This window comes from Mirounga leonina, unplaced genomic scaffold (assembly GCF_011800145.1).
Source record: "Mirounga leonina isolate KUSES-001 unplaced genomic scaffold, KU_Mleo_1.0 Mir_129, whole genome shotgun sequence".
NCBI classification, from domain to species: domain Eukaryota; kingdom Metazoa; phylum Chordata; class Mammalia; order Carnivora; family Phocidae; genus Mirounga; species Mirounga leonina.
Genome location: NW_023270323.1, coordinates 47893636 through 47913557, shown reverse-complemented (window position 1 = coordinate 47913557; position 19922 = coordinate 47893636). Strand labels below are relative to the sequence as shown.

General features: G+C 38.2%; 2 protein-coding genes across 2 annotated transcripts in view; one reads left to right on the top strand and one right to left on the bottom strand.

The window, feature by feature from the left end:
* Window positions 1-19922, top strand: part of NSUN7 (NOP2/Sun RNA methyltransferase family member 7) — a 61502-nt gene that overhangs the window by 39514 nt on the left and 2066 nt on the right. The window contains exon 9 of the mRNA XM_035005088.1: window positions 5362-5479. Within this exon, the coding sequence (XP_034860979.1) occupies window positions 5362-5479 (118 nt within the window). The remainder of the gene's footprint in view (window positions 1-5361; window positions 5480-19922) is intronic.
* On the bottom strand, window positions 14089-18066 carry LOC118010586 (methionine-R-sulfoxide reductase B1-like). Its single transcript, XM_035005087.1, is given in 2 exon segments — window positions 14089-15195; window positions 15198-18066. Coding segments are annotated over 2 exon segments (450 nt in total). The 5' UTR covers window positions 15574-18066; the 3' UTR covers window positions 14089-15121.

The following is a 19922-nucleotide window of genomic DNA, read 5'->3' as shown; positions in this document are numbered from 1 at the left end:
CTCTCTCTCAAATAAATAAAGAAAATCTTTAAAAAAAAATAAAAATAAAAAATAAAAAAAATAAAAATAGATGCCCTGCTATCATTTGTAGCTTAGGTTAGCAAGCATAATGAATAGTTTCTTGATGCTGATGTAAAATAATTACATACGGTAATACATTACTTTATGGAACCGTTTGGTTTTCTTTCTTTCTTTCTTTGGCTTCTTATTTGATGTAATTTTTCTGTTGTCATTGTGGCTGCCCATAATAACTATTCTGCAATCCAAATTTTAATCAAACTCTTATGTCTCTTCGTACTAAATAGAGAATAGAGAAATGCAATTATAAATATAGCCTAGTTTTTTTATTTGAATTCTGAGTAACTAAGCTCTTTAGGTATTTATTTTGTTGTTTCAATCACTCCATTTAGGTGTGAGTACCATTTAGATTTTGAGGAGCATTGCCCTCAAATGGATATGGAAATGGAAAATTGAGAAGTCTCTGAGAAATGACATAAACTATTATTAATTCAGTGCATGTTTATCAAGTGCATACTCTGGGTCAGGCTGGATGATAGGGATATGAGTGTGAATAAATCCTGATCTCCAAAGGCTCAAAGATAAATAAATATACAGGTATAGATAATTCAGTACATAAAGGTAGAACATAAATGAGAAAGAAATAAGGCAAATGGAAAGCACAGAGCAGGTCTGCCCTTTTAGTTGATGCTACTAAACATCAATTTGAACCTAAATACATATATATGAATGATCTATGGAATAAGCTGGTTGGAAGATTAGAAGGTTGGTAAGTAATTTTTTGATGCTTTCTCTGATTACTTTATTTAAAATTACAATATCATCTCCTGAAACTGTTCCTCCATTCGTGCTTTTTCTCTATAGCACTGTCAGCTCCTAAAGATACTATATGATTTAACTATTTATTTGTGTCTTATCATGTCAATAAAATGAGGAAAAGAAGCTCCCCAGGGGCAGCAATTTTTGTCTGTGTATCTTGGATGCCTACAGTGTGCTTAGTATGTAGTAGGTGCTTGATATGTGTGAATAAATGAGTGAGTGCAGGTGGTAGTAATATCTCATTTTACAGAAGAAGAATCTGAGAGTTTAAATAATTTTCCCAGGTTCATACAGCAGTTAAGTAAAGAAATGGAATTCATATCTAAGTCTGTTTCTAGAGTCCTTTAAACTAGTCATGTGCTGTGGCTCGTGGGAGAATGCCTGAAGTATCAAGCTCATGGTAATGTGCAATATTATTTGTTTGTGTTTGTAACTGGCTTGGTCACATTGACTGAGCTTCCAGTTTCCAAACAGATCAATGAAACCAGCAGCTGGTTCTTTGAAAACATTAATAAAATCAGTAAACCCCTACTGAGACTTTTCAAAAAGAAAGGAGAAAGGATCAAAATAAATAAAATCACAAATGAGAGAGGAGAAATAATAACCAACACCACAGTAATACAATTATAAGAGAATATTATGAGAAACGCCATGCCAACAAATGGGACAACCTAGAAGAAATGGATAAATTCCTAGAAACATAAAAACTACCAAAACTGAAACAGGAAGAAATAGAAAACTTGAAGAGACCGATAACCAGCAAAGAAATTGAATCAGTAATCAAAAATCTCCCAACAGGGGTGCCTGGGTGGTTTAATTGGTTCAGCATCTGACTGTTTTTGTTTTGTTTTTTTTTTAAGATTTTATTTATTTATTTGAGACAGAGAGAATGAGAGACAGAGAGCATGAGAGGGAGGAGGGTCAGAGGGAGAAGCAGACTCCCCGCCGAGCAGGGAGCCCCATGCGGGACTCGATCCCGGGACCCCAGGATCATGACCTGAGCCGAAGGCAGTCGCTTAACCAACTGAGCCACCCAGGCGCCCCAGCATCTGACTGTTGATTTTGACTCGGGTCATGATCTCAGTGTCCTGGGATCGAGCCCTCATCAAGCTCTGTGCTCATTGGAAAGTCTGCTTAATGATTATCTCCCTCTCCCTCTGCCTCTCCCTACACATAGTCTCTCTCTCTCTCTCTCTCTCAAATAAATTAAAAAATCTTATAAAAACAAAACAAAACAAAACAAAACTCTCCCAACAAACAAAAGCCCAGGGCCAGATGGCTTCCCGGGGGAATTCTACCAAACATTTAAAGAAGAGTTAATGCCTAGTCTTCTCCAACTGTTCCAAAAAATAGAAATGGAAGGAAAACTTCCAAACTCATTCTACAAGGCCAGTATTACCTTGATTCCAAAACCAGACAAAATCTCCACTAAAAAAGAGAATTATAGGCCAATATCCCTGATGAACATGGATGCAAAAATTCTCAACAAAATACTAGCAAACCAAATCCAACAATACATTAGAAGAATTATTCATGATCAAGTGAGATTTATTACTGGGTTGCAAGGGTGGTTCAACATTGGCAAATCAATCAACATGATACACCACATTAATAAAAGGGGATAAGAACCATATGATCCCCTCAATAGATGCAGAAAAAGGATCTGACAAAATACAACATCCATTCATGATAAAAACCTCAACAAAGTAGGAATAGAGGGAACATACCTCAACATCATAAAAGCCATATATAAAAAACCCACACCTAATATCATCCTTAGTGGGGGAAAATTCCTCTATGGTCAGTAACAAGACAGGGATGTCTACTGTCACTTCTGTTATTTAACATAGTATTGGAAGTCCTAGCCACAGCAGTCAGACAACAAAAAAACTAAAAGGAGGGGCACCTGGGTGGCTCAGTCGTTAAGCGTCTGCCTTCGGCTCAGGTCATGATCCCGGGGTCCTGGGATCGAGCCCCGCATCGGGCTCCCTGCTCGGCGGGAAGCCTGCTTCTCCCTCTCCCACTCCCCCTGCTTGTGTTCCCTCTCTCGCTGTGTCTCTCTCTGTCAAATAAACAAATAAAATCTTAAAAAAAACACACACAAAAAAAACTAAAAGGCATCCAAGTCGGCAAGAAAGATGTCAAACTTTCACTATTTGCAGGTCACATGATACTCTATTTAGATATCACAAAAGACTCCACCAAAAAATTACTAGAACTGATAACACAAATTCAGTAAAGTCACAGGATACAAAATCAATGGACAGAAATCTGTTACATTTCTATACACCAATAATGAAGCAGCAAAAAGAGAAATCAAGGAATTGATGCCATATACAACTGCACCAAACCATAAGATACATAGGAATAAAGCTAACCAAAGAGGTAAAAGATCTGTACTCTGAAAACTATAAAACACTGGTGAAAGAAGTTGAAAATGACACAAAGAAATGGAAAAACATTCCATGTTCATGGATTGGGAGAACAAATATCATTAAAATGTCTACACTACCCAAAGCAGGCTATATTTTTAATACCACCAGCATTTTTCATAGAACTAGAACAAACAACCCTAAAATTTGTATGGAACCACAAAAGACCCTGAATAGCCAAAGCAATCTTAAAAAAGAAAAGCAAAGCTGGAGGCATCACAATTCTGGACTTCAAGTTACACTACAAAGCTGTAGTGATCAAGACTGTGGTACTGGTACAAAAACAGACACAAAGACCAATGGAACAGAATAGAAAACCCAGAAATGGACCCACAACTAATCTTCAACAAAGCAGGAAAGAATATCCAATGGGAAAAAGACAGTCTCTTCAACAAACGGTGTTGGGAAAACTGGACAGCAACATGCAGAAGAATGAAACTGGACCACTTTCTTACACCAAACAAAAAATAAATTCAAAATGGATAAAATACCTAAATATGAGACAGGAAACAATCAAAATCCTAGAAAAGAGTACAGACAGTAACCTCTTTGACATTGGACATATCAATTTACTAGATAGGTCCCCTGAATTAAGGGAAACAAAAGCAAAAATAAACTATCGGGACTTTATCAAGATAAAAAGCTTCTGCACAGTGAAGGAAACCATCAATAATACTAAAAGGCAACCTCTGGAATGGGAGAAGATATTTGCAAATGACATATCCAATAAAGGGTTAGTATCCAAACTCTGTAAACTTACCAAACTCAGCATCCAAAACCAAATAATCCAGTTAAGAAATGGCAGAAGACATGAATAGACGTTTTTCCGAAGAAGACATCCAGATGGCTAACAGACACATGAAAAGATGCTCAACATCACTCATCATCAGGAAAATGCAAATCAAAACTAAAATGAGTTATTACCTCACACCTGTCAGAATGGCTAAAATTAACAACTCAGGAAACAACAGGTGTTGGCAAGGATGTGGAGAAAGGGGAACGAACCCACTCACATTGTTGGTGGGAATGCAAACTGGTGCAGCCTCTGTGGAAAACAGTATGGTGGTTCCTCAAAAAGTTAAAAATAGAACTACCCTATAATCCAGCAAAGGGTACAAAAATACTGATTTGAAGGCATACATGCACCCCGATGTTTATAGCAGCATTATCAACAATAGCCAAACTACGGAAAGAGCCCAAATGTCCATCGACTGACGAATGGATAGAGAAGATGTGGTGTATATATATTCAACGGAATATTACTCAGCCATAAAAAGGAATGAAATCTTGCCATTTGCAGTGATGTGGATGAAGCTAGAGAGTATTATGCTAAATGAAGTCAGTTAGGGGCGCCTGGGTGGCTCAGCTGTTAAGCGTCTGCCTTCGGCTCGGGTCATGATCCCGAGGTCCTGGGATTGAGCCCCACATTGGGTTCCCTGCTCCGCGGGAAGCCTGCTTCTCCCTCTCCCACTCCCTCTGCTTGTGTTCCCTCTCTCACTGTGTGTCTCTCTGTCAAATAAATAAATAAAATCTAAAAATTACAAAAAAATGTAGTCAGAGAAAGACAAATACCATATGATTTCACTCATATGTGGAATTTAAGAAACAAAACAGATGGAACATGGCGGGGGGGGGGGGGGGCAAAGAGAGAGAGTCAAACCAGAAAGCAGACTCAACTATAGGAAACAAACTGAGGGTTGTTGGAGGGGAGGTAGGTGAGGAGATGGGTTAAATGGGTGATGGGGATTAAGGAGAGTACTTGTTGTGATGAGCACTGGGTATTGTATGTAAGTGATGAATCACTAAATTCTACACCTGAAACTAATATTACACTGAATGTTAACTAACTGGAATTTAAATAAAAACTTGAAAAAAAAAGAATTTTCAATTTCCATACAATCCAATTAGACTTACATAACTTATTGGCCACAGACTTAAATTATTAATACGTGCTTTAAAGGGGAGTCATGCAAGCATTTATGGAAATCATTCCCATTACATCCCATGTGGTATTAATGTCAAATACATGTTTGGAAACATAAATCTGTTTAGAATTGTTAATGGGGTCATTATTAATTACCCTCCTTTATAGTTACCAAAGCTCAAGCAGTCGTTTATTGCACATGCTCAGTTTATCCAGAAGAAAACGAAGCTGTTGTTAAGAAAGCCCTGGAATTTCAAGACCTTGGTATTAAAGTACAGCCTTACAGGTAAGGAAGGAATCATTTCGAACCCAATTAAATATTTCTGAGAGTGAATGCTTGTGATTTTTTAAGTTATATAAAGACATTCCGTGTCCTTTTTGTTATACTGTAACATGACCAAATAACCTAACTTCTTACAACTATAATGTAGATTCTGTGGAGCCTTTACATTAGCATTTTCTTGTACTACTAAAAATTCTTCTGTTGTTGTTAGTAAGGCTAAAGGCATTTTGGCTTTGAGTTGTTTGGTTTTTGGATAAATTCGGTCTAAATTTTATATCCTGAGTTTTATATACATTTATGCCTCAGTACAAGAAAAATAAGTATATAAAATAACCTTAGGAAGGAGAGAGAAAATTATTTAATTGGATGTTTATTATCTGAAAACACTTTCTTAGCCCCTTGTAGCCTTTGTCCCTCACAAGGACCGAGGTAAAAATAGCCTAAATAATTCAAGTAGCTTCTGGGTAAAATGCTGCAGTAAAATAGGGGTAGAGGGCAGAGCAAGAATATTCCATCTGAACTGTGGACATCAAAATAAGGAGTAGATCTAAAAATTCATGGCACCAATTAGTTCTTTGAGACTGTACAGTAGGTATTTTTAAACATCTCTTCTATTTTTTACTTATTTTTCATGTTCTGAACTTTCCCTATAATTCTTATAGAAGGTTCTTGATATGCATATGGTTTGCTCCCTCCTTTTAACTTGATATTTTTTCCTTTGCTGTTCACAAGTGGATATGTTAATTACACTTGTATTTCCCTTCTTCCCACTTGACTTTACTTCCTTATTTAGTAGCTCCTGTTGGCAGCTAATGGCCAACCTGTTCTGAGAACTTCTCAACACAGCATTAGCTATATTACCATCTAGTGGCAAAGAGAATTATTGCGGCTATATAACCAAATTGATCAATGTGAATGATTTGATTTGTCTGTCAGGGATGTTTTCTAAGATTATAATATGGCAAAAATGGAGAAACATCTACATTTTAGTTCATTAGATTTTATTTCAGGTAAGCCACCGTGAATGATTAATCCTTAATATGGTATAAAAGACACAAGTAATATTAAAAGACATAAAGACAGAATAATGTGGGATTTGGGCTAAAATTGCAGGGTATATATATTCAAGAGGTTTAACTACTTGCTAAGGATGCTGTTGAAAGAACTTATGAATTGCTTAGGGAAGTACAATGTATGGCTTCTAAGAATCATTTCTTAACTCCCAAAGTAGTAGAATTTACATTTGAAAGCAATATTATATGCCATCCAATCTAATCACCTATCTGTTGTTTAAATTTCCTTCTAATATTCCAAAAATAGCTCATTTTTGGACTTTAGCCATCATGATACTTATCTTAGGTTTATGCTACTTTTTCTTCCTTGTTCTCTGAGGTAAAAACTTCAAACATTACAGAAATACCAACTTTAAAAATAATGAATTTTCCCAAATTTCATCCCCTTAGATTTAACCATTAACAGTTGGATGTGTAGTCTTTCAGGTTTTCAGGAACCAAAGGTTGTACACATTTTAAGTTGTAACTGGTCTTGTCAAAATATACACTCTTATTTTAACTTATTTCCCCACAGCTTCACCAATGCTGGATTTTATCAGACTTTTAAATCTTTACCAGTCTGAGGGATGAGAGGATGAGATCTAGTTGTAGACTAAATTTCCATTTCTCCGTGAATGAGGTTGGGCACTTTTGCAGTTATTGACTGGGCAGTGTAATGTTGGAGATTCCAGAGCAGTAGTCTTCAAACGTTTTTGTTCAAATACTCCCTACCGTTTTTTAAAAAGTATTTATTTATTTATTTGAGAGAGCGCGAGTCAGGGGCAGAGGCAGAGATAAAGGGAGAGGGCGAAGCAGACTCCCCACTGAGCAGGGAGCCCGATGTGGGACTCGATCCCAGGACTCTGAGACCATGACCTGAGCCAAAGGCAGATGCTTAATGGACTGAGCCACCCAGGCGCCCCATTCCCTACCATTTTTTTAAATAACTGTCATCTTTTTCTATATTTTAAAGTTGACATCTAATATTCTTCATCATAAGTTTAAATAGTTGCAGAATATTTCTGGAATATTATATTACACATGATTTAAATATATTTCTGTTAAATCTTTGAATCTGCACATTTATCTTATTTAATTTATGGAAAAATGTTGAATTTGTTACCTGTTTTTCAAAACTAGTTCTCATTGTTAAAACCAGATTGACCTTGTCAGGAGAAGTCTGACTTTATTCTTTAATTCAAATAAACATGTTAATATGCCCCTGTGATTTACTTCAAATTATAATTCAAAGATAGAAATAAGGAACGAGAGGGAAGGAGAGGGAGAGCAGGAAGGGAGTGACAAAGTTGGGGGGAAAAGGAAGGAAGAAGTTAGTTCAAGAACAGAGCTTTGTTAAGAGTTTGGCACCCTCTTAAAGATTTCTTACCTAAACTCTGTTTTGCCATGGGAAAGGAGAGCCACAGTCTTGAGTTGTCCTTTTGTTTAGCATCCTAGAGACTTTAACATCCCAGGACAGTGCACTAAGATGAGGTAGGTGCCTATTTTTGTTGTGGGAGAAAGGTATTGTGAAAGGAGAGGAATGAGAAGTGGCTGTAACATGGGTTCCCATATATCGACCTCAGTGTATCTTTGTGGGGATTGAATATATTAATACATGAACATCACCTGACACATACATGTTCTATAAATGTTCATTGTTATGGTTATTGCTATTAACTTGTAAGTTGTCTGCTTGTGTTCTTTACCACTTTTTCAACTTCATTATTCATCTTTTTCTTCTTTTTATGTCTTATTATATATTAGGGATATTAGCTGTTTTCATATGAATTACAAATTTTTTTAGATTGTTTATGTTTTAAATATTTAAAAAATTTTAATTCCAGTATAGTAAACATACAGTATTATATTAGTTTCAGGTGTACAATAGAGTGATTCAACAATTCTATCCATTACTCAGTGATAAGTGTACTCTTAATCCCCTAAGTGTACTCTTAATCCCCTTCACCTATTTCCCCCATCCCCCCACCCATCTCCCCTCTAGTAACCACCAGTTTGTTCTCTATAGTTAAGAGTCTGTTTCTTGGCTTGTCTCTCTCTCTCTCTTTCTTTTTCTCTTTGCTCGTTTGTTTTGTTTCTTAAATTCCACATATGAGTGAATTCATATGGTATTTGTCTTTCTCTGACTGACTTCACTTGGCATTATACTCTAGCTCTATCGATGTCGTTGCAAATGGCAAGATTTCATTCTTTTTTTATGGCTGAATAATATTCCTGTGTGTGTGTGTGTGCGCGTGCGTGCGTGCCACAGCTTCTTTATTCCTCAAACAATGGACACTTGGATTTTTTCCATATCTTGGCTATTGTAAATAGTGCTACTATAAAAAGAGGGGTGCATGTATCCCTTAGAATTAGTGTTTTTGTATTCTTTGGGTAAATACCCAGTAGTGCAATTGCTGGATCCTAGGAAAGTTCTATTTTTAACTTTTTGAGGAACCTCCATACTGTTCTTCAGAGTGACTGCACCAGTTTGCATTTCCAACAGTGCATGAGGATTCCTTTTTCTCCACATTCTCGCCAACACTTGCTTGTTTCTTGAGTTGTTGATTTTTAGCCATTTTGACCACTGTGAGGTGATATCTTTTTGTAGTTTTGATTTGCATCTCCCTGTTGATAAGTGATGGTGAGCATCTTTTCATGTGTCTGTTGGCCATCTGGATGCTTTCTTTGGAGAAATGTCTGTTCATGTCTTCTGCCCATTTTTAAATTGGATTATTTGGATTTGGGGTATTGAGTTTTATCTTTATATAATCTTGGATACTAACCCTTTACTGAATATGTCATTTGCAGATATCTTCTCCCATTCCTCAGGTTGCCTTTTAGCTTTGTTGATTGTTTCCTTTGCCATGCAGAAGCTTTTTTTTTTTTTAAATGTAGTCTCAATAGTTTATTTTTGCTTTTGTTTCCTTTGACTTAGGGGATCTATCTAGAAAAAACTTGCTACATCTGATGTCAGAGAAATTAATGCCTATGCTATTTTCTAGGATTTTTATGGTTTCAGGCCTCACAGTTAGGTCTTTAATCCATTTTGAATTTATTTTTGTGTATGGTGTAAGCAAGTGGTCCAGTTTCATTCTTTTGCATGTTGCCGTCCAGTTTTCCCAACACCATTTGTTGAAGAGACTTTCCCATTGGATATTCTTTCCTGCTTTGTCAAAGATAAATTGTCCATATAATTGTGGGTTTACTTCTGGATTTTCTATTCTGTTCTGTTGATCTATGTGTCTATTTTTGTGCCAGTACCAGACTGTTTTGACCACCACAGCTTTGTACTATAACTTGAAGTCCAGAATTGTGATGCCTCCAGCTTTGTTTTTTTTTTTTTTCTTTTTCTTTTTTTTACTTAAAGATTTTATTTATTTATTTGACAGAGAGAGAAACAGCGAGAGAGGGAACACAGGCAGGGGGAGTGGGAGAGGGAGAAGCAGGGAACCCGAAGCGGGGCTCTATCCCAGGACCTGAGCCAAAGGCAGACACTTAATGACTGAGTCACCCAGGTGCCCCTGTTTGTTTTTTCAAGATTGCTGTGGCTGTTTGGGGTCTTTTGTGGTTCCTTACAAATTTTAGGATTGTTTGTTCTTGTTCTGTGAAAAATGCTATTGGTATTTTGATAGGGATTGCATTAAATGTGTAGATTGCTTTGGGTAGTATAGACATTTTAACAATATTTGTTCTCCCAATCCATGAGCACAGTATATCTTTCCATTTCTTTGTGTCATCTTCAATTTCTTTTATCAGTGTTTTGTAGTTTTCAGAGTACAGGTCTTTTACCTCTTTGGTTGGGTTTATTCCTAGGCATCATTATTTTTGGTGCAATTGTAAATGGGATCAATTCCTTGATTTCTCTTTTTGCTGCTTCATTATTGGTGTATAGAAATGTAACAGATTTCTGTATATTAATTTTGTATCCTGCGACTTTACTGAATTCCTGTATCAGTTCTAGCCGTTTTTTGGTGGAGTCTTGAGGGTTTTCTATATATAGTAGTATGTCATCAGTGAATACTGAAAGTTTTACTTCTTCCTTGCTGATTTGGATGCCTTTTACGTTGTTGTTGTTGTCTGATTGCTGTGACTAGGACTTCCAGTACTATGTTAAATAAAAGTGGTGAGAGTGCACATCCTTGTCTTATTTCTGACCTTAGGAGAAAAGAAAGGTTCTCAGTTTTTCCCCACTGGGGATGATATTAGCTGTGGGTTTTTCATATATGGCCTTTATTATGTTGAAGTATGTTCCTTCTAAACCTACTTTGTTGAGGGTTTTTATCATGAACGGATGTTGTATTTGGCAAATGCTTTTTCTTTTCTTTTTTTTTTAAGTAGCCTCCACACCCAGTGTGGAGCCCAGTGTGAGGCTTGGACTTACAACCCTGAGATCAAGACCTGAACTGAGATCAAGAACCAACTGAACCACCCAGGCACCCCTCAAATGCTTTTTCTGCATCTATTGAAATAATCGTATGGTTCTTATCCTTTCTCATATTGATGTGATGTATCATGCTGATTGATTTGGGAATGATGAACCACTCTTACAACCTAGGAATAAATCCCACTTGATTGTGGTGAGTGATTTTTAGAATATATTATTGGATTTGATTTGCTAGTATTTTGTTGAGAATTTTTGCATTTATGCTCCTTAGCAATACTAGCCTCTAGGTCTCTTTTTTTTGTGACATCTTTTTATCTGGTTTTGGCATCAGGGTAACGCTGGCCTCACAGAATGAGTTTAGAAGTTTTCCTTCCTCTTGTATTTTTTGAAATAGTTTAAGAAGAATAGTTTAAGAAGCAGCTACCTGGTCCTGGACTTTTGTTTGTTGGGAGCTTTTTGATTACTGATTCAATTTCTTTGCTGGCAATTGGTCAGTTCAAATTTTCTATTTCTTTCTGTTTTTATTTTGGTAGGTTATATGTTTCTAGGAATTTATCCATTTCTTCCAGGTTGTCCAATTTGTTGGCATATAGTTTTTCATAATATTCTAAGTGTTTATATTTTGGTGGTGTTAGTTACTATCTCTCCTCTCTCATTTGTGATTTTATTTATCTGGATCCTTTCTCTTTTTTTCTTGGTAAGTCTGGCTAGAGGTTTCCAGGTCCTGGTTTCATTGATCTGTTCTATTGTATTTTTAAGTTATAGAAACTTAAATAAATAAATGTTATAGAAACATTTATTTCTGCTCTAATCTTTATTATTTCCTTCCTTCTGTTAGTTTTAGGTTTTGTTTGTTATTCTTTTCCTAGCTCCTTTGGGTGTAAGGTTAGGTTATTTATTTGAGATTTTTCTTGCTCCTGAGGTAGGCCTGTATTGCTATTAACGTCCCTCTTAGAACTGCTTTTGCTGTGTCCTGAAGGTTTCGAGCCATTTTGTTTTCATTTTCATTTCTTTTCATGTACTTTTTAATTTTTTCTTTTATTTCTTAGATGAACCATCCATTGTTTAGTAGCATGTTATTTAACCTCCATGTATTCATGGTCTTTCCAGAGTTTTTCTTGTGGTTGACTTCTAAGAAGTTTCCTAGCATTGTGGTGAGAAAAGATGCATAGTATTGCTTCGTTCTCTTTGAATTTGTTGAGGCCTGTTTTGTGGCCTAACGTGATCTCCCTTCTGGAGAATGTTCCATGTGCACTTGAAAAGAATGTGTATCCTGTTGTTTTAGAGTGGACTGTTCTGAATATTTCTGTTAATCCACCTGGTCCAGTGTGTCATTCAAAGCCATTATTTCATTGTTGACTTTCTGTTTAGATGATCTATCCATTGATGTAAGTGGGGTGTTAAAGTCCCTACTATTATTGTGTTATTATGAACTAGTTCCTTTAAGTTTGTTATTAACTGTTTTATATATTTGGGTGCTCCCATGTTGGGTGCATAAACATTTACAATTGTTACCTCTTATTGGATTGTCCCCTTTATTATTAAATAGTGTCCTTCTTTGTTGTTACAGTCTTTGTTTTAAAGTCTATTTTGTCTGATCTAAGTATTGCTACTCTGGCTTTCTTTTGACACCCATTTGCATGATGAGTGTTTCTCCATCCCCTCACTCTCAATCTGGAGGTGTGTTTAGATCTGAAATGAGTCTCTTGTAGGCAGCATACAGATGGGTCTTGTTTTTTTTTAATCCATTCTGTCACCCTGTATCTTATGATTGGTGCATTTAGTACATTTACATTCAAAGTAATTATTGATAGATATGTATTTAATGCCATTGTATTACTTGTTTTGTGGTTGTGTCTGAAGATTTTCTCTGATCCTTTCTTGTCCTTTCTTTCATGGATTGCTGGCTTTCTTTAGTGATATATTTGGATTTCTTTCTCTTTATTCTTTGCCTGTTTATTAGTTTTTGATTTGTGGTTACCATTAGGTTTGTATATAACATCTACATGTAGCAGTCTATATTAAGTTAATGGTTATCTAAGTTTGAGCTCATTCTTTACTTTTCTCTTCCCCATGTTTTAGATATATGATGTCATACTTTACATCCTTCTATTTTGTGAGTTCCTTGACTGATTTTTTACAAAAGTATTCATTTTTTGTTTTTGGGGTTTTTTTTTAAGATTTTTTATTTATTTGATATGACAGAGAGAGAGAGCAAGCACAAGCAGGTGGAGTGGCAGGCAGAGGGAGAAGCAGGCAGAAGCAGGCTCGCCGCTGAGCAGAGAGCCCAATGTGGGACTTGATCCCAGGACCCTGGGATCATGACCTGAGCCAAAGGCAGACACTTAACTGACTGAGCCACCCAGGCGTCCCCAGAAGTGTTCATTTTTGCTGCTCTTGTGTTTCCTACCTTCATACTGTCATTTTTGGTCTTTCCTTTCCACTCAAAGAGTCCCCTTTAATATTTCTTGCAGGGCTGGCTTAGTGGTCATGAACTCCTTTAATTTTTGTTTGTCTGGGAAATTCATTATCTCTCCTATTCCAAATGATAGCCTTGCTGGATAGAGTATTCTTGCCTGCAAGTTTTTCCCATTCAGCACTTTGAGTATATCATGCCACTTCTTTCTGGCTTGGAAAGTTTCTAATTAAAAATCCATCGATAGTCCTATGGGGTTTCCTTTGTACATAACTGTCTTCTTTTCTCTTGTTGCTTTTAATAATTTTTCCTATCACTATATTTTGCCATTTTAATTATAATATGTCTTGGTGGGGCACCTGGCTGGCTCTGTTGGTAAAGCATGAGACTCTTGATCTCAGGGTTGTGAGCTTGAGCCCCATGTTGGGTGTGGAGCCTACTTAAAATTAAAAAACAATATGTCTTGGTGTGGATCTGCTTTTGTTGATTTTCTTGGGGGTTCTCTGTGCCTTCTGGATCTGGGTATCTGTTTCCTTCCCCAGATGAGTGAAGTTTTTAGCTATTACTTCTTCAATTTTCTGCCCCCTTTTCTCTCTCTTCCTCCTCTGGGACTCCTATAATAAGAACGCTATTATGTTTGATGGAGTTGCTGAGTTCCCTAAGTCTATTCTTGTTTTGCATAATTCTTTTTTTCTCTCTTTTGTTCAGTTTGATTACTTTCCATTACTCTGTCTTCTAGGTCATTAATTTGTTCCTGTGCTTCTTCCAGCCTGCTGTTCATTCCAGCAAGCGTGTTTCTCATTTTGTTTATTGAGCCCTTTATCTCTGCTATGCTATTCCTTACCTCTTTGTTAAAGGTCTCACTGATGTCTTCCCCTCTTTTCTCAAGTCTAGTATCTTTATGATCGTTGTTTTATTTTTTTATTTTTTGGGTTCCATTTGTTTAGTGATCTGATTACTCCACAGAGGAGTTAAGATGGGAGGGAGCTTCAGCATCACCCACCTTCCCAGACGGCAAGAGCTCCAAAGCGTGTGCAAGACAGTACAGTCACTGCTTCCTGGGAAGGTGTGAACTGTGGGCTGTGAGCCCACTGGACTTGGCCTTGGGCCATCAGGGTAATGGAGCACCAGCCATTTTCCTAAGCCCGAGTGAGGCAAGGTGCACCTGCACAGATTGTGAAACAGGGTTCAGGATTTCTCCTCTCATAACTGAGAGCCCAGAGATCTGTACTACCGTTGGTGCACTCCTCCAGTGGGTCAAAGATCATCATCACTCGGCTGCTTGGAAGGGTTTAACCAGAGTGAGTCATGTAGTGACTGATGCTGGAGCAGCTGGTGAGAGCTGCCTCCCTTTGAATTCTGTCTCCAAGCACAGCCTGGGGAAGATAAACACAAGCTTTAGTGAGGGCTAGAGCCTGTCTCAGAATCAGGTCCCATAGGGGTGAGTTGAGACCAGCAAGGAGGGGACAGTGGGCTGAGGAGAAGAGAAGGTGGGGATGCACCATCATTCAAAGACAATCTAGGCTTACAGCCCACCTCCCTGGGGCTCCCAAAGGAGCAAGAGGCTGAGGTAAGCCCGCAGCTGGGCCCTCCAGGCCCATCCTGGCAGCAGGGTATGGGCCGTCGTTGCAGACCAGTGTTTTTCCCAAGAAGAACCCGTGGAGAGCCACGACTTCCTGATTCTTCAGCTAGCCCTCTCCCCGTCTGAATGTCGGGGCCTCCAGTTCCACAGTGGGATGGTTGGAGTGTGGCCACAGGGCAGAGTCTAGCTGGAATGGGTATTCACTGCCTGCCTATGGCTCCTGAGAGGCGGAAGTTCCTTTGCCTTTCCAGCTGAACTTCAGCAAGTGGCTAAATATTCAGAAGCAGACTGCCCTGGCTTGGGGCCATCATTCAGGAACTCATGACCCAGCCCATGGCCACACATGCCACAGGGCCCTTTTAAGGCTTCAGGTGTATTGTGCTCCTGATGCTTGGCCACACGATCAGCATGGATGGTCTCAGTGAAAGCGGCCATGTGTTCACACTTTGAGCAGCTGAAGAAAAGCTCATAGTCATACTTGGTGCACACATAGACAAGTGGCTCAAAGTGGTTCTCGAATACCTCGCCCCCAAAGAAGCTGTAGAATGACATGGCACCAGCAGGACCATAGTGCGACCACTGCCTCAGAGAGATCTGAGGCCAGTGGCTGAGGAATGCCTGGCCTGCACTGGGGGCCCCAACTCTCCTCTCAAGCATGATCATATGCTTTGAATAGTATGTTACTTATATGTCTTACTTAGACCTCTAGCTGTGACCTTGTCCTGTTCTTTCATTTGGAACAAATTCCTCTGTCTTCTCATTTTGTGTAAGTCTCCGTGTTAGGAAGAGTCAGCTATGTCTCCTGTTCTTGAGGGTAATGGCTTTATGAAGAAGAGGTCCTATAGTGCCCTGCAGTATAGTGTCCCCTGTTCCCTCGGGCCTGGTGCTTCAAGGAGTGTCTCCAGCGTGTGCTGTGTGCGCTCTGCTATTGTGGCCTGGCCACTTTATGCTTCAGGCCCGTCACCTGCAGAGGCTCTCTTTGTCTGTTGTGGGCAGTGTTTGGTCCTTGGCCTGAATGTGGTGCATTTTAACTAGGTGTGCTGTGGTCTGCTTGTGAAATGAGACCTGTCACCACTGTCACCAGAACCGAGGCCTCACCAAAACTCCCGGGTCAGGAGATATGATGTTGGCAGGGATCTGGGCCAGTCTTCTGGGAAAGCACACACTGAGCTTGAGGCAAGGGTGACTAGAAAGAGCAATTGTTCCAGAGGGTGAGGGGTCAGGGCTTGGTGTAAGCAAGTTAGGTGGGGAGTGTTAGCCCTGTGCTTATGCTGAGGGGCAGGAGAGGGAAATGATGCCAGCCAGTTCCTTTGTTCCTGGAGGGTTCTCTCCATTGAATGCTGCCTCTTTGGGACATGCTCCAAGATGAACAAATAACCTCCCGACTCCGTGTTCCAGGCACTCTTCAGATTGCTGTTTCCACACTGTATGTCTGTGGGCTGTTTGCCTGCCTTCTCTCCCGAAGCAGTCCCAATGTCCTCTGAGCTCTCCCAGATCCAAGCATGCTGACCTTTAAAACTCCAGGCTTTAAGTTCTGTTGGTTAAAAGAACTCACAAAACTCACCTCTCACTTCCCAAGTCCATTGCTATGGAGGTTCGTCTTTTCTGTGTGTTCTCCTGTGTGCTAGTGTATCACTCACCCATCTCTGAGACCGCGCTCCCTCCCCACTGCAGCTCCACTATCTATTTCTCCCCCAAGCTGAGTCTCTACACTTCCTACATTCTTCAGTGTGGCCTCTTCTCTACGTTGGGTTGTGGAGTTTGTTCTGCCAGGCTTCAGATCAATTTCTGGGGTATTTAGGATGATTTGATAGTTATTAAGTTGTATCTCTGGGACATGGTGAGCCTAGGATCCTCCTACTCTGCTGCCATCTTCCAAGAACTCCTGTAGACCTGGATTTAAAGGGCTCATGTGATTAGGTCGGGCCCACCCTGATAATATGCATAGCTTAAGGTTAACTAATTTGAGACCTTAATTACATCTGCAAAATTCCTTTTCCCAGGTGTCTCATTTTCCTGGGCTACACAACAAATTATCCCAAACCTGGTGACTTTAACAAGAGAAATTTATTCTTGCACAGTTTGGGAGACCAAAAGTCTGAATGTCAAGGTGTTGGCAGGTTGGTTGGCTTTTGGGGCCTCTGAGGAGAATGTTTTATGCCTCTCTCCCAGCTTCTGTGTTTCTTAGCAATCTTTGGTGTCCTTGGCTTGTAGCTGTGTCACTCTTTGTCTCCATCTTCACATGGCCCTCTTCCCCTTTGTGTCTATCTGCCCTACTTATAGGGACACCATATTGAATTTAGGGTCTACTCTACTCCAGTATTATCTCATCTTAACTAATGATATCTATAAAGACCCCATTTAACAAATAAGGTCACATTCTGGGTTTTGGGTGGGCATGAATTTTGGCGGAACATAATTCAACCCCTAACAGTCCACTGTGGCTCCCTAAAATTGAGGTCTGTCTCATGCATGAAATACATCCAACTCACCCCGATATCCTCAGGTCCTCACCCATTCCAGGATCAATTCTAAATCCAAAATCTCATCTAAATATCAATTCTACAGATTCCAAATGTGATCATCTAAGGTATGTGTGAGACTGGGTATTAATTTATTATTTGAAGAAATGGCCTGTAAGCTGGAGTTTAGAAATAACTTTGTTATGTGGAGACAGTTTCTATAAGGTAACTTGACCAATCTTAATTAGGATTATTATTACCATTTAAAAAGACAGAATATATAGCTAAGATATATCATATGTATTAAACACTTACTGAATATTTATTATGTACCAGACACTCTTTTAGGTGCTAGGAATATATTATAAATTAAAATTGACAAAACCCCAACCTTCATATTTACATTCTGGAACTAAATATGTTCCCAATTGGTAAGAAATCATTATTTTCAAAGAGTATTCTTTACCTTATGTGAATAAAATTTTTTTGATCATTTCTATTTGTGTAGAGCATATATATGAATAGGCCTCAGAAATTCAATTTGTTGATTATAAGGTTGCCTTTAGAACCTACACAGCTATTATATTTCAGCTTAGTTCAACATAAACATTTATTAAGAACCACCATTTGGGGGCGCCTGGGTGGCTCAGTCGTTAAGTGTCTGCCTTCGGCTCAGGTCATGATCCCAGGGTCCTGGGATCGAGCCCCACATCGGGCTCCCTGCTCGGCGGGAAGCCTGCTTCTCCCTCTCCCACTCCCCCTGCTTGTGTTCCCTCTCTTGCTGTGTCTCTCTCTGTCAAATAAATAAAATCTTTAAAAAAAAAAAAAAAAAGAACCACCATTGCACCACTCTTTGGCATGTCATTTGAGGTCATATGGGTCTGCCTGCATCCTAAGTGACCTCTACATCCACTTACTCACTTTATATCCCAGCCACTTGGAAACACTTGCTGTACCCTGAACACATTTTTAAATTATTATTATTTTTTCAATTTAAAAATTAATTTAAAATAAATTTAAATTAAATTAATTATCTTTTAAATTTTAGCTAGTTAACATACAGTGCAATACTGGTTTCTGGAGTAGAATTCAGCAACTCATCACTTACGTACAACACTCAGTGCCCATCATAGCAAGTGCCCTCTTTAATACCCATGGGCTAGGTGGGTGCATCTAGCCCATCCCCCACCCACTTCCCTCCATCAACCCTCAGTTTGTTCTCTATTTTTAAGAGTCTCTTATGGAATGTTTCCCTCTTTTTTTCTTTTCCCCCTTCCCATATGTTCATCTATTTTCCTTCTTAAATTCCACATGAATGAGATCATATGGTATTTGTCTTTCTCTGACTTACTTCACTTAGCAAAATACTCTCTAGCTCCAACCATGTCCTTGCAAATGGCAAGATTTCATTCTTTCTGATGGCTGAGGAATATTCCATTGTGTACATATACCACATTTTCTTTATCCATTCATCAGTCAATGGGGTTCTCTCCATAGTTTGGTTATTGTTGATAATGCTGCTATATAAATATCAGGGTGCATGTATCCCTTTGAATCTGTATTTTTGTATCCTTTGGGTAAATATCTAGTAGTGCAACTGCTGGATCATAAGGTATGAACACACCTTTTTATGACACACTTGTGCTTTTGTTCATGTTCTTCTTTCTGCCTAGAAATACTTTCTTTATGTTACTGGAAACTTACTCATTCTTCAAGACATAGCACCAATGGTTCTTCTTTGGTGGAGTCTTCGTATCTGCCATCCCATGGCCAGAGTTAATTGTACCTTATTCCTACATGATTTTGTCTCTACTTGGCTCAGCATTCTTATTGGGTCTTCTTTATATTATTATAAAGTTTCTCCAACTAAATTGTAAACTATTCAAAAGAATTAATATTTATGTGCCTTGCACATAGTAGGCAAATAGTGAATGAATAAATATACATTTAAAATGGTTTCAAATCACTAAATTCTACACCTGAAACTAGTATTACACTGTTAACCAATTGGAATTTAAATAAAAACTTGAAAAAAAAGGTGTTAAATTTCAAAATATACAAAATTATTAACAAGAGTTCCTGACACCTTAATTTATATGGAAAAATGTTTATTCCTTTATTAGATATATTTTAATTGCAAAAGCATGGGAATATAAGAATTATTTATTATTTATGAATGAACCACTTACTACTGAATGAGAAATTAAATAGTAAATATAAAAACCAAGATGTTATTTTCCACATAATAGTGATTAGAGCTTTTTATGTTTCTGGCACAAAATCTTTGTTGTGCACTTTCTTGAGCACTGTGTAACACATTCACTAATACTCAAAAAGCGGTTGGGAAGAATAATGTAGTTAAAACGATAGGCCATTTTTATATTGTAATTGTGCAAAAAGTAATCAAAAGAAGGAAGTCATACTTTTTGTATTTTGACAACATGTGAAAGTGAAGGATTTTTTCTATTTTATCTTTGTGATTATTATACATATTTACCTGTTTTGATAATGGAAGTCTTTCTGTTAAGATATTAGTGACTTGGAAAAGAA